The sequence below is a fragment of the Chlamydotis macqueenii genome, chromosome 6 (genome assembly GCF_036417535.1).
Source record: "Chlamydotis macqueenii isolate bChlMac1 chromosome 6, bChlMac1.mat, whole genome shotgun sequence".
Classification (NCBI taxonomy): domain Eukaryota; kingdom Metazoa; phylum Chordata; class Aves; order Otidiformes; family Otididae; genus Chlamydotis; species Chlamydotis macqueenii.
Genome location: NC_141561.1, coordinates 31,690,743 through 31,705,492, shown reverse-complemented (window position 1 = coordinate 31,705,492; position 14,750 = coordinate 31,690,743). Strand labels below are relative to the sequence as shown.

At 35.1% G+C, this 14,750-nt stretch overlaps 2 protein-coding genes across 3 annotated transcripts in view; both read right to left on the bottom strand.

Moving 5' to 3' along the window:
• Window positions 1-237: 237 nt before the first annotated feature.
• C6H2orf66 (chromosome 6 C2orf66 homolog) lies at window positions 238-6,539 on the bottom strand. Of its 2 annotated transcripts, XM_086751529.1 has the most exons (4): window positions 3,852-6,539; window positions 3,079-3,223; window positions 1,931-2,131; window positions 238-480 (listed from the first exon to the last, which is right to left on the bottom strand). In XM_086751529.1, exons 2-3 carry the CDS (start codon window positions 3,199-3,201, stop codon window positions 1,949-1,951), a joined length of 306 nt encoding a protein of 101 aa, XP_086607655.1. In that variant the 5' UTR covers window positions 3,202-3,223; window positions 3,852-6,539; the 3' UTR covers window positions 238-480; window positions 1,931-1,948. The 2 variants fall into 2 exon arrangements, with proteins under 2 accessions (XP_086607655.1, XP_086607654.1); XM_086751528.1 differs by having other exon boundaries at window positions 3,079-6,539.
• Window positions 6,540-6,870: 331 nt separating this feature from the next.
• Window positions 6,871-14,750, bottom strand: part of PGAP1 (post-GPI attachment to proteins inositol deacylase 1) — a 40,194-nt gene continuing 32,314 nt past the window's right edge. Inside the window, exon 27 of the mRNA XM_086750726.1 lies at window positions 6,871-14,364. Coding sequence (XP_086606852.1) covers window positions 14,226-14,364 — 139 coding nt within the window. The 3' untranslated portion in view covers window positions 6,871-14,225. The remainder of the gene's footprint in view (window positions 14,365-14,750) is intronic.

The following is a 14,750-nucleotide window of genomic DNA, read 5'->3' as shown; positions in this document are numbered from 1 at the left end:
GAAGCAGGGGTGAGGGGCTGGGGGTGAGGTACAAGCAGCCATCAGGCCCCTGGGGCAGGTGTCAGCCAGGGTGGGTATTTCCCAATTCGCCTCAGTCTCCCAAGAAACCAGAAGACTTCTCATAAAAGAGGATCTGAAAAATTGCTGCAAAGCACCTTATGATGTCTAGTTCTAATAAACTGAAAAGTAACACTTAATTACCCATTTCAAACAAAGACACTGAGCGGTACGTAAAAGCACTGTTGCACTCCTAATTTATTGACATTTAAACTAACAGAGTTGTGCTGGGCAAACTGCAGTAGCCAAACATCAGACATTTGTCCACAGACAGCAAATGTGCTAATTACAGCATGAGATCAGATTCCACAGGTAAAAACTGTGATACTGAGGAAAATTTTAAATTTCAAATCGTTAAAAAGTCAAAGCAGTAATATTTTGCTGTGAAGGCTACCACTTCGCAGGAAGTTCAAAAGTTAATGCCTGAAAAAGAGAAAAAAAAAAAAGAAGGATATCAGATAAATACAGAAATATTTCTGTACAACTGGGGTACAATCCAAACCAAGACCTGTTAACACTGGCTGAAATACCCCAGCTGAGCACAGCAGACCTCTACTTCCAAAAACCAGTTCTGAACACTGAAGAGAACTACTGTGATCATCCTGAATTACGCAGGAAAAACTACTTCCACTAGCAATTTTCTCACTGCTGCTGCAACTTATGGTAGAGCTGCAGCATCCCTTCAAAAGTCCCTTTTCATTTACATGCCATACACAGTCCTCCCTGTGTGGTGCATTTTTTTTATTTCCTATCACAAAAACTTGGCAAAAAGAGAACTTAGTATTAGAATTTGAGTGCAGTCTTCATTATGATTCATGATAATAAGAATAGTGGAGCTGTGCTTTTGATTACAAAGCGAGATATGGTTACGCAGACAAAGACCAGGACAGAACTAGAAATCCTAAGCTGAATGTTGATTACAAATTAATCTGAGATATTTAAATCACAAAAATGTTTAGATTCAAAATTTTACTGAAGGGTGGTTGAACACTGGCACAGGTTGCCCAGAGAGGTGGTGGATGCCCCATCCCTGGAAACATTCAAGGCCAGGTTGGACGGGGCTCTGAGCAACCTGATCTGGTTGGGGATGTCCCTGCTCCTTGCAGGGGGGTTGGACTAGATGGCCTTTAACCCTTGGTCCCTTCCAACCCTAATCATTCTATGATTCTACTTACCTTTCCTCAGAATTTCCAGTATTCACTAACTCTCAAAATGAGATACAAAAGGATTTATTTGTTACAGAGTATGGTTATGCATAGATAAAATATCTGAGAAGTACCTGCTAAAAATTAAGGCTGGATTTATTAATAATGCAAGCTTCACCCACTTCAATCTTATTTTATACTTATGGAGAAATGTGAGTAAGTTTGCAATCCTTTTATCAACCTTCAATTTTAGTGGTAGAAATAAGGAAAATAGCACACACGGACAAAGATGTAAAAGATAATGTATGCTTTGTCAGTGCAGTATCTGACGTCTAAATTAATTTTCTTAACATATCACAAGAAAAGATTAGTCTCAATTTATAATTTTACTGATACCAAATACTTAAATAAAACTTTCATTCTCTATTATCTGTACATTTTCAGAATTCTTCTCCATGTCAAAACAGGGAGAAAAAGAAGAAAGGATTAAAAAAAGCATGGTCTATATAGGCCTGCACAAGCGCCATGTGTTATTTTACTGAAGTAGTAAATACCTCAAATCTCTACCTCAACAATTTTAAACCAACTTCAGTTAAGGTACTACATTTTTTATTTCTTCTGAAAAATAAGTTGTTTTTATACTTCAGACAGAAGCGAGAATCACTTGAATCCAAAGCTTTCACTTGGTTACAGGTAACAACATTAGAGGAAAAGGCATCCTCTTTTACCTTGGTCAGCAGCATCTTTCAGCCTTTGAAATAATTTGGAAAAGAATGTTTTCTTTCTTCATAATCTGCAAATGCAGAAGCAATAGGATCTGAGTAGAACATGACGGGCCTTGGTCCTTCATTGTTCATAGTGAAAGTAGCTGGAAACTTTCTCAGATCAAGACCCCTGCCCGAAAAATAAGCCTGGAGCGTTCTGAAAAACTGAACATATTGCATATGTGACAACAGAGCATGCTCACCGGAGATTCATTATTTCTACTGATATAGCAGAATTTCTACTGACAAAAGTAGATGTAACATTTCTTCATATGTGGGATTAAATTATCTACTTTTATCATAAACTGCTACAATATGGGCAATATAATTCAGACATGTCCCCTCCATCAATGGCTTGTAGACCTCACATGGTGTCAGAAGAACACCGTTTACTGATCCACTGAACCACAGAGGATTCAAACTGCATCCCTGATAAAACAGGCGCAGCAAAACTCTTGCTGACAGCAAACAGTACAGTTGTGTTATACTTTTCTCTAAGAGTTAGCAACCGTGGGCAATTGATTTGAAGTGGCCCCTTAGATCACTTAAAAGTAGAAATTAATGCTTCTTAAAACAGTGAGGAAAAATTGTGGAAAATTGATTTTTTTTTTTCCCCTCCACATATTCCTTAGAAGATCTTTCAAATGTTCTCTTAATGCTATTTTCTTAGTTGTAATTAACTTTCAGGTTTTTAGCCACTATTTGCGACAATATGTCAGATGCAAAATTATTTGTACTTTCAGAAGATGAAACAACATGCAATCAACAGAGTACATGTTTGAGAGAAACATAATAATCATTGCTCTTCTATTTCGTGAAACGAGCAGTTGCATAATCAAAATACATTTTTAAAAACTAAAGCTGCTGGATGGAGATGTAAGGAAGTTTAATGCACTACTGCGCACCGAGAATGTCTCTTCAGTGAAGGGGTACATCTTGACTGAAGAATGCTCATCCCGTTGTGGTTATTGACTATACAGAGTGCACAGTTACTAACACTACATTTAATGGGCCCCTCTTATCTTTCCATTTAGAAGATAAAAATTCTCATGATGGAAAACAAAAAAAAACCCCACAAAACATAGGCTGTCTCTCTTCTAGCATTTCCTTACCAGGTCTCTGTTTCTAGGGTTATCTAGAGGTTTCCATTTTTCTTCTGGCTGGAAAGGAGCACCCTTTGCCAGTCCTCTCACAGCCAATACTGTATATAGAGCCAGGAGGAGCACTTTCCCCATGCTGAACAGGTGAACAGGCTACCTGTAAGAAGGATAATGAACCAGACTCCTTAAATCCTACAGGGCTGCCACTGGTAACAAATAGAGCAAGCATGACAATCCAATGGAGTGCTGAAAATAATTTATAAATAATTTATCCATGACAAGGAAAATCTGCCTACTGCAGATTACATCTGTGTGCTATTAACTTTTTTTTGGTGGTGGTGGTGTTTTTTTTTTTTTTCCTAGTACATTATTAGTAGAAGAACAAATTATTTTAAATAAGTGATTCCCATATGAAAGCTATTTCTAGACACTAGATTCTGGTTTTGAGAGGGCCTAGTATCACATTTAACACAAGATATTCACATTCATAAATTTACATTTGTTATTACATACAGTCATTTTTATTGTCTGGTTTGTAACTGCATCAGATCTTTCTGTGCTCCAAGCAGAAGGCAAAACTATTGCTTGGGATTTGGGATCCAGATAGCTCAATTTTTTAAGTTCCATGAAATGAAAGTGTACTACATACATTAGTAAGTGCAAAAATAATATAGCCTGGTATAATATACTAGAGACCCATTTCACAACTTAATTCAAGGGGGGAGAAAAAAAAAAGAAAAAAGAAGAAATAATTCTCCCTTTCACGTTCTTTAAAATAAACTTACCAGTGAATTTGGGTCTGGCTTGCCCCTTCTTGGTTAGGCTCCTTGTAATCTGTGAACAAACTGATCTCTGCACTTATATTTCTAGTGGACTGTAGGTGGGTGTCAATGACGTTAGCAGGAGTTCAAAAATACAGTAATGATTCCATTTCCATCCATGACATAAAGACCCTTGAGAATTTCATCCTTAATACTCTTAAGACCTGTTGCTATCAACGCAGTGCAAATTCCTCCTCCCTAAGCCATATTGCAGAAAATTGGTAGTAAGCATATAAGTTTAAAACAATTCCCAGCAGAGATAGCAGAGCTGTATCAAAATATTACTTTTAATTAAAATTAGCCATATCTCTAGAATGGTGACTAACAGATAATTACAGCTGATGGAATGGTCTTCAAGCAAGATAAGATATGGATTGTTTTCTTGATGCTGGGGAAAGAGAGAAAAGTAAGGTCTGTTTCAAGATCCCTAATCGTAACATTTTAACGGAAGTGTTGCTTTCCTACCCTGATTTTATCAGCAGTCAATATCCTGCTGTCAAACCAGAAACCAAGACAAAGACTGCAAGGAGGAATATGCTAATTTACCTTGGCGTCATTTCAAAGCATTCTTCATCTCAAAGCTGCTCAAATTTTTTGCTTGTAATTTCATTATACTCTTCTCCCCACTATTTAGATGATACTTTAGTTAGTACCACATAAAATATCTCTCCAAACAGACATGTTAAAACTAAAGATTTTTGGCTATTATCTTACTCCAGATTATAGATGTTTATTTCTGACTAGGAGTTTTCCTCTTTATTTGGTTTAAATTTTGAAAGCAAAACAGAAACCTAACACCACCCTTCCAGGCAGAGAACGTTGTGGACATCCAAATGTCATTAGCAACACAGTAAACAAAATCCTAGCAGTGTTATTTTCACCACTGCAGTAACATGTAAAAATACAAATCAACTTATCCAGCCTTTGTATATTATTTTACAGACTTGTAATAAAAAAAAAATTCACACACACACACAAAATCCATCAAAACCTATAGATTACTTGTCATAATAAACAATTTCCAGACAGGAGACTCATCAAGAACCAGAACAGCAGAGCAAGAGAAGAACTTGTAAAAAGACAGGCCTCAACGTATGGGAACTTACTTTGTGGATTTTCGAGGCAGACACTTATATCTAGCTTAATTTTATGCATAATTTACCTTCTAAATCAACCAGAAGTAGAAATATATTCCTCTTGAGGAAATGACTGGAAGGGGGAAAGGCTTGATTTACAGTTTGGGATTAGATTTTAGTTCCTTATTTAGCTTAAATAAATAAATAAATAAAAATCATTTCCCCCGCTCCCCCCTCAATTCTTTTACTCATTTGATTTACTTAGAAAGAAATAAAAAAGGTGGATACATATTATATTCAGCTAGTAAACTTATCAAAGTAATCTATAAATTTGGAACAAGTCTTATTACTGTAGGAATTTAGGCAGTTTGGTTGACTGATGAAGTATGCAGATATGCAAGGGATTCAATTAGCATGTATTTTCTGTGAGCTGTCTTAAAAAGAAAATCCCTATGAACTTTTACTATTGCTTCCTGAGCTAAAAGTGTTTGAGAAACTGAGCTAAAAGTCTGCTTAGGCTCAGTGCTCGTTTTAATGTGGCGGTTTTGTTGGTTTTTTTTTCAAGATAATTTCATTATAGCTCTTTCCTTCAGTGAAAGTCAAATGTAAGCGGAACACATTTATATTAAAATACTATTAGTATAGTTACACTGACTGGACAAAATGGCATGCTCCCTCAGGAACAGTAACTAGTTCAACAAATGCTTTCCAAGCCAGATGTCAGTGTGCTGCCTTTTTAAATGGAGCCAAATTTAAGTACTAGGTTTTTTTTTTACAAATTATGTATATAGACACACATCTTCAGTAAAGAAAATATTTTCAAAGTGGCTCTACTAATTACATAGCCTTTATGGAACAGAGTGAGTAATATTCATATATGTTTGAATCAAATTGCAGTAAAGCTGAAAATGCTCATAGCATTGCTTGTTCTGTTTCACATAAGTTACTTCAAAAAGGGAAAATCTTCCTCTAGAACAAAAGGCAAATTGAAAATTAATTAGTTTAGGTGAGAACACGTCTTACAGATATGATGCTCTACATAAACTGTATTATTCACCAAACATTTTCCATTTTATTGCATTTCCTATTCATGATAGCAAGCCAGGTATAACAGCCTAAGGTGCACAGTTAAGATACAGTGGCAAGCTTCATCACATATGATCTTTATTGTATTCACTTGAGATGTGAAAAAAGCGTCTGTTACTTGAAATATTGCTCTAACCACAATGCTTTTGTTCACTGTTTTTATTTGCTGCTTAGAATCCCAAGTATTACAAATTAGAAGGAAAAGCACCAAACTGCTCCACATGAGTACCTGAGCAAAGACTAAAGGCAAACATTCATCACCACACTAATTGGGGTGTTTGTACAACAGAAGTACAAGTAACGTTCACAACACTCTATAGAGTATGACTGGTATGTGGCACTTTTTGTGAATTACAACCATTTGTACTAATGCAACCATATTAGAACACCATACAAAAATATACAGAAGTGTTTATTTAGCAAAGTGTATATTACACAGTGTACTCTATGTCATGCATACTTAAGTAAAAAAAAAAAAAAAGACAAATAAGAAAAAGTGAAGTATACATTACAGACAGGGAAACCATCAAACAAAATATGAACATCCCAGCGTAGCTCCCATTCAAGTTGCCCTTAACTTCAACAAAAAAGTATCAGTATTTAAACCACAGCTTTTAAAGAAACTGAGATTTCAGCTTTCAGCAATTTCAACATAAGCTGAAGATACCTATTCTCCAAGGTTTTCTCAGCATCTCAAGACAAGGACTTTGCCAAAGCTTATCACACATTACACGATCAGTATCTGGGAATTCAGTTATAAACATTTTAATAGACATAACAGTTTATTATAGCATTATTTATAGGTGAGACCGTGTGAACCCCGTAACTATTAAGAGTTGGCTCCACCTACAACACCAGATTTACACTAGCCATATAAGAACCGAAAACAGAGGAAGAGGTAAAAAACATGTAAGACAGGTTGCTTGTGAAGCGATAGATTTTTCCAAAAATTACACATATGTTCTTCAAAGTTTTAAGTCCTCTTAAAACCAACCAAACAACAGACCCCGCCCTCCCCGGCAATTACCCAGACAGGTATTTTGGCTAACATTCTGTCTTTGTGCTTGGAAAAACAATTAAAAGGTAAGTAGAGAATCAAGTTACCAGGCCTAGGGTACAGTTTTTCCTAGACTAATCATCACATATAAAGGCCTTAAAGGTAGTTCTGCTCTCTCAATGGCTTTAATACTAGAATATTCCTGTAGCTAGGAAATCAACAATGGCTAGGATTACTGAAACAACATCATCACAAAAGAAAGAAGAGAAAGTTAGGTGACCAGAACAGGAGTTTTAAGCGTCCTAAACTAACACACTGAGGAAGTAGCAGGGAAGACAGAAAAACTGCATGTTATCTGTTGTGCCACAGCATCAGCAGCACTGTGGCAGCCAGGTTCAAGTTAGTTCTCAATAAAAGAAGGTTAATAACTTTGATTTGTATTGCTTCAAACAACTACTGTGATCAGCTGGCATGCAGTCATTTTGTGTGCATATCTAAGCATCCACCGTCCAGTGATAAGCTTTGAGATGGCAACTTTATTTAAGATTCAGTATTACATAGTCCTAATACTAAGGGGGAGGAAAGTCAGAATTTGGGGGGTTTTGTTCAAAACATACAAAGAATCCTGTAGAGACACATAAGGAAAGCCAGTGGTGGCTTTTCCTGAGCTCTTCATATTAAAACATATGTGTAAGAAATCCTCCTACTGTATCAAAACAGGATTTTAAGATCTTGACTATTTCTGGTTTTCTTCAATGAGTTAAGAAGAACAGAATGTATAAATCTTTTTTTTTCCCCCTCTTTTTTTTTTTCTTTTCCCCAAAAGCTTTCAGGGTTTTATATGTGAATATTTTTCCTAAAAAGTAAAACTCATTATTCAAAACTTCTGGAGCTTTAAAACAACCAACTCACCCCACTTACATCTAGTTTCCTTCTCACACTGCATAGATATCAAAACTCAATGGCTTAAATACAATATTTTCCTTGGACTACATTTAGAGGATTTTTTTTTTTTATTTTGAAGAAACTAAAGAACAAAACTTAAAAAAATTATTTGACACACAGACTTTGAGGTTGAGACAGACATTTGAGACTAGTTTTCCTTCCTTATTTTTCTTTTTGTCACAATAGAAAGACTTGAGAAATTAAGCTCAGCTAATGCATTCTGACTTCGGTTGGTGTGATTCCAAACTACAATACACTGAACTTGTCATAAATCTTCATTTCTCTAAGTGTAGTAAAAGGCGGTCAAAATAACTTTTTAGAAATATTTTCCCCAAATTAAATTTCAGGATGATCCACAAAAATAGTTTTGGTCAGCTTCAAAAATCAAATATAAGGCTACAGAATTCCACAGGCTACAGTTAGTTGTATTCATTTATGGTTTAAGGCACAGTAATTTTTTTTTCTCTAGAAAGCTACAAGTTTAAAGTCACAGTGAGGAATTTCATATTTCAGTTTTGGTCTGGCACTGTAATTACGTATGTCACATCTACTACCTGTAGATTTCCGTAAAATATTTCAGTTGTCAGGTGCTGCAGTCTCAAATACTGTTTTCACACTCAAAGTGATGTCAGTGGAAAATACTGAAGCCTCAGTTGATCCCAAAATACTGCACTTAGCATTTTATAAAACTAAACATCAACACACTTTGACAGTTATATATATATACCCTGAAACTATTTAAGTTGGAGGGGAAAAAAAAAAGTCTTTTCTGGTATGTTCTGGTTTTGTTAGACCAGAATGCAAAACTTCAATAGAACAAAAGTTTACAGGACAGCTGCTGTGTATCTTCACTAGCTCAGTCATGGTGCCTACTATGACTGTGAACATTATGCATGGTGCTGCAGTGGAAGGATACTGCAAAGCAAGGATAATTGCATATGGAAGGAGGATCTGGAATGATGTACTGCTAAAACAAGTTTGTGTGTGCCATTCCTGACTTTTATAGATATAAAATAAGCTGTGATACCACACAGATTCCTATAGAATCTAGGCCGCAACCTGCCAATAACTGGACAGAGGCCATGCTTACAGGATTTGGTTATGACAGCATGAGTAGCAAAATCTGTTTGCGTTTAAGAATGCAGAATGAGACTCTAAATCTTAAGTAAAATTAAAGTCGAACAACATCACAGCCTTGATCCAGGTTTTCATGCTGCAAGGCAATAAGCACATATTTGAGGCAGTTATGCGCTTACGTACCTGAAAAATTGTTTTCTCCTTGGATGCTTAAAATTTATTTTTAAATGCAGTGATGTTTATTAACAAGATGAAATTTATAGATTTTAAGCTTTAAAATAAATAAGCTGATTAAAAGCTTGGAATACATTCTTCCATAAACAAGAATATATATCAGAAAATATATTTGTAAAAGGCTTTCAAATGAACTTGTAGAGATTTTAAGGATTGTATTATGAATACTAGCTTAAAGTTTTGGCGCAAAAAAAAAAAAAAAAAAAAAAAAGGTAGAAAACTTATTTCACTTCAACATAAAAATAAATCTATTTTCAACTGTCATTCACTGGCACACATTTCCAGAGGTATGCAAGAGCAGCATGTAGCTTTGGTGACAGACGTATGTCTGCCCTAAGGGAATGGTGATGAAAGTTTTAAAACCATTTACAGTACAGCAGTGCTGGGTGCTTATAAAAGCTAGCTTGATTATCTCCCAGGGAAGGGGAAAAAAAAAAAAAAATGTAAAAAGTCAAAGCTGTAAATTAAGTGACTAATATTCATCATGAAATGGAAAGCATTAAGAATTTAGTCTGTTTTACAGCTAATAATTTTCAAGTAGCTTAGTGACTTAAAATAGCAGTATAATTCCTGTACAGACACTATAACCACTTCCAAAACATTTTCACTAACTCAGAGTATTGAAGGTCTGTAAACGGCAGGTTTTTTTCTCAATGTAAGACAAAAGTCTAGACACACTCATCACTGTATTGGAATAAACTTGATCAAATGAAAACTTCTCTACCTGTTCATATTTATTCACAAGTACAAAATCAACTTTACTCTGTCCTGTCCAACCTTAGAAGCAGATGTATCAGATTTCAGAAAAAAAGTAAAAGTAACAAGTTCATAACCTTGTTAGTGGTAAAAACATGGAAAATTAGGCTTTGTATCAAATACCGACATATGCAATAATGATTTTTTGGTTTTTTTTAAGTATGAATATATTTTGTTTTTTTAAACACCGACTTTAAAGGTAGCCGAATTTGAATATAGTTGAAAAGTTCACTCAGAAATACAGGCAGTCTCTGTATCTCTGTATCTACTGCACTGTTTAGGGTTTTGTTGTTACTAATTTGTTTGTTTTAAAACTTAGCAAATTAATATTTTGTGATGAATTGCTACATGTATCAGCTCACTCAAAACCAAAATCAGAACAGAACTCTAAATATTAGAAATAATACTAACTTAAGTTACAGTTACTGCAATTTTTTTTAAAAAAAAACAAAACAAAATAAACAATAAAAACCCCAACCAAAACCCCAACCAAAACACTGCCCCTTTTAGCAGGATGCTGAAGTGTGACATATCACAACCAGCTTTTAAATCAAAACTGAAAATACCATCTTTGGGCAATATTCATTCATTCAGTTTCAAGGTACATTTGGCAATTCCAGTTAAGAGGTAACAGTTTTTCCTTACCAGACAAATACAGACCTTTGATGAACTGTTAGCTACAGGTGTAGCTATTATGATTGCAGCGTGATAAGACTCTGTGGAGCGCATGTTTGATCATATCAACCAGAAAAGATTATAAGCTTCAAGAGCAAATTGGGATATGGAGATGTCACTAAAAGCTTTAAATCTCCCCCTGCCCCTGCCAAAGAAAGCTTCTGCTGTACATATGTGCTGTACCAAAAATTAGTGACATTTGGTACTCTAGGTTCTTACCCTATGTTTTAAATTCTGTTTCTGATAGCTTATAAGAATATTAGAAAAGAGCCACACAAATAGTTCTTATGTTGAATGCATCCTGAGGTACAAAACAAAAAATGGTGGCTTAATCTCAACCTAAATGCTTCTTTATATGGCAGAATCTCCATCTAAATGTGGTGAACATCCACATGGATGAAGAACAGTGATTTTGCAAAATTAATACCTCAACTTCTGAATAGGAGAGAATAACAGAATTTGAGTCTGCATGTTAACAGAAATCTTCTCTTATTGGGCAGAGGTCTAATTCATTACAAGTTAATTTGTGTCTTGATCTTCTCCCACATAGACTAGATAATCTAAAACTTGAAGAATAAACTGGAATTTTAATTTAGCTAAGGTACTAATAGACATTACAATATATTGGCCAAAAGCTGTTTTATAAATGCAGCCTATTCATAATAAAGGATATTTCAGTAATATTTATGCTTCCTCATACATGCAATTAAAAGTATTTATATTAGATTAGCCTGCATTTTTTGCCGAGATGATAATTGTGAACAGTGGCAGAACTAGAGATTCGCATACCAGAAACCTCTTCTCCAAAAGTAACAAAAAACAATCACTGTTTTACCTGAAAAACAATTTTAGATTGTTATAAAATCTTGTCCTTTTCGGAACGGCAAGTAGGATAATCCATCCTCTCTCATAACGGAATGTATTGTTCTCTGAATCTTATGCCCCTCCATTGATTATACAGAAAATCTAATTGAGATTAGACATCTAACCTCTCAAACAGCTGAAGTTGCAAAATGCAGACGCACATCTCTGAAAAAAGTTTTAATCTAGCAAAAGACACAGAATGCATATAAACCCAAAGTAGCAGCAAGACTTCTCCTCCTTCCCCCAGTGAAATTAAACCATCTCTAAAAAAGGGAGCATTGAGGGAGATGTGATAAACTGTCATCTGGGATCTCATACTGAAAATTACATCTATTCCTACATCCAACTTGAAAATCAGGTAGGAATCTATGCAAGACTCTGTAATCCATTTAATGAAAAGTGATAACAACTATCAATACAATTCTCAGCTTTTAAAATATCATTAAATGAAAAAAAAAAAGTGTTATTCTATGCTGCTGTAATGCAGTAAATTCCACATTGTGGCAGGATCTGGAAGCTATCAAAGCTACTACATGCAGAGACTGTTTGCTCTCCTTATTCTAATTATTATTTTATTCCACCAACAGCTCCAAAAAATGGACTAGTGCATAAAGAGCCCATTAAGATGGCAAAACAAAACCAGAAGTAAAATACAACAGTAAGCCAAAAGGACTATGAAGGCCAAGGAAAATCATCTTCCACATAAATCAGATCCTGCACATTTCACAGATGGCCTTCTACCAGCCCCAATGCAGTTCTGCCACCATCTTTCATTCACAGCCTTTTGAAAGCAGAAGAACTACTCCTACGTCTGAACAGCAATTTTTAGGTTAAACCAACTGATGCTTTTAGCTACAAGTATGTTTAGACACAGTATCTTATATACATATACTGTAGCATACATTTGATTAGAAAGTATCCAGATATAATCTATTCAAATAACTTTTCTGATTTACAAACACTATGTATAATCTAATCTTTTTTAAAAAAGGTTAAGACTAGAACACCAGCACACAGATTACTGGATAACTGCAATAGTCTTACTCAGCTACAGCAGTTTTAATGACTTACTGATAACTTGAACTGCTGACTTGGATGTAAGTGGACAAAACACGTGCTTACTTCACACTTGTCCTTCATTTCGCAAAGTAACTGCATGAATTAAGTTTTTTGAGCCAGTTCAAATGAATTGACCCTAACAACACGCTAGAAGTAACAGAGGCACTTCAGGCAAAATTAATGAGACAGGATAAAATTAATGGGTCAGGCTGGTTGTACTATTATATCAAGAATATACTCGATTGACTGTGGGTAGCAGATTTCCTATTATTATTCATATAAGATGGCTGAGGTGTTCTAGTATTTCCATATGAAGATAACGAGTATCTCTGGACAGAGCAGAGGCAGCTAACACAGAAGCAAGTAGTAGGCTCATCTCTACAGAGAATCAATACAGTATTTTAACCTAATGGCTACTGAGAATTCTTCTGTTGGCAAAACACATACCCAGGGGACAGAATTCCTTACGCATAGCTATTTTAGGCTTTATTATAAATGGCAGTCACTGTAGCATCTAGGCACTAAGATAATACTTTATACAGAGCTAGCAATTATGGTCAGTATTTCCAACTATTGTAAGAGTTTGTCCACGTGAGGAAGTTAGCACAGGGCGTGAATTTACAGTGTTGTAACTATTCCATATGAATTTCATGTATGGACACTTATTATGAGACAGCTGATTCTCCATTTACGATAGGAAAAAAAAACCTTCCTTGTCTACTTGGAAACAGTGCAGTACAGCAACTGCACTGTAAACTCACACCATACCTCAACATTTGCTAGCTTCTAAATATGGACAAGGCCCAAGGAGTAATTTCAGAATTGACAAAATTCCAGAGAAAACTGACAATGTTTTAAAACAACATTAGAGCAAATTGTTTATGAATCTGCTGGTATCCTTCCTGAATAGAAAGCTACACAGAATATTGTTGTTTTCTCACTCTCACATAAAGTATAAGGCATAAGACTTTCAATAATCTCACTAATGTTCAACTCACACTGATTGAACAAATGATTTGATAGAAATAACAGTTCTATACAAGCAGTACATTCTAGTTTGTCTGGACACAACTGGGGCAGCTTTTAAACGTAGCATAAAATGATTACAAGTATACTTGGCTGTGTAGTTTTTGTGATAGTCACAGTGTGCTTGAAATGTGTTCAGTTTTAACCAGCATAATTTAGACCTGCAAGAGCTGCAGGTTCAGAACATATGCACTGTATGGCATAGCGAGTAAAAAAAGTTTCAACAAAGAACTATAGTGAAATATTTAAGTGTCTACAAAGCAAACAGACTGTTGAGATGTTACACAAATATGATTTACGTGTTTACACTCACACATAAGTTAATTCACTTACTTTTCAGTCAGGAAATAAACGCTATGAAAAGCTTCCTAAGCAACATGAACAGAACCACGAACTTTTCATAAAAGTATTGACAGTTTTGCCCTCTTTCCAACATAGTGAAAACTACCGATGCCATTAATCTAGGCATTTCTTTGTTGAAATTCACCCCATCTCCAGTGTTCAGTTTTTAGGCTGAGCTGTTCCTCCTATGTATAACAAACATCACACAATACAACACAGCACATGTAGAAGAAGAGAAAACATTACAAAGTGTGGTACTTTGTACAAATGCATTCGTCCAAAGGCCAACATTGCAACAGACAAAGGGAGTGGAACTTTTGCTGCGATCTTCAAGAGTTTACTGTAAGAATACAAAGAAAAAATAGCCATTTTTGTAGCCATAGGTGCAAATGGTATGCAAATATTATATTTCACTTTCTTTTGAAAAATAATATATAGATTTCAAGGATCTCTTCATTTTAAAGTGGAACAAATAGGTCTAATGGGCAATAACAATTGACGCATAAGCAAGAACAATTATTCAAAAGTGCTAACAATGTAATTAAAAATATTCTTATATTAATTTAGAAATAAGTTCTCTGTAACAAATAAAGATTTAATGTTTTAGATCATTTGAGTTAACAGGTACTAGTCAAGAGGATAAACTACATTAAATATTAATCATTTTCTTTCATGAGGCACTGCCTAATTTTATATCTTAACAACAAATGATCTACCTATTAGCAA

Bases quoted from the DNA above. Each gene is read 5' to 3' on its own strand.
- C6H2orf66 (XM_086751528.1), bottom strand. From the start codon at position 3,201: ATGGGGAAAGTGCTCCTCCTGGCTCTATATACAGTATTGGCTGTGAGA. The intron at 2,132-3,078 runs GTAAGGAAATGC...CAATATGTTCAG, and splicing joins ACCCTAGAAACAGAGACCTG to TTTTTCAGAACGCTCCAGGC.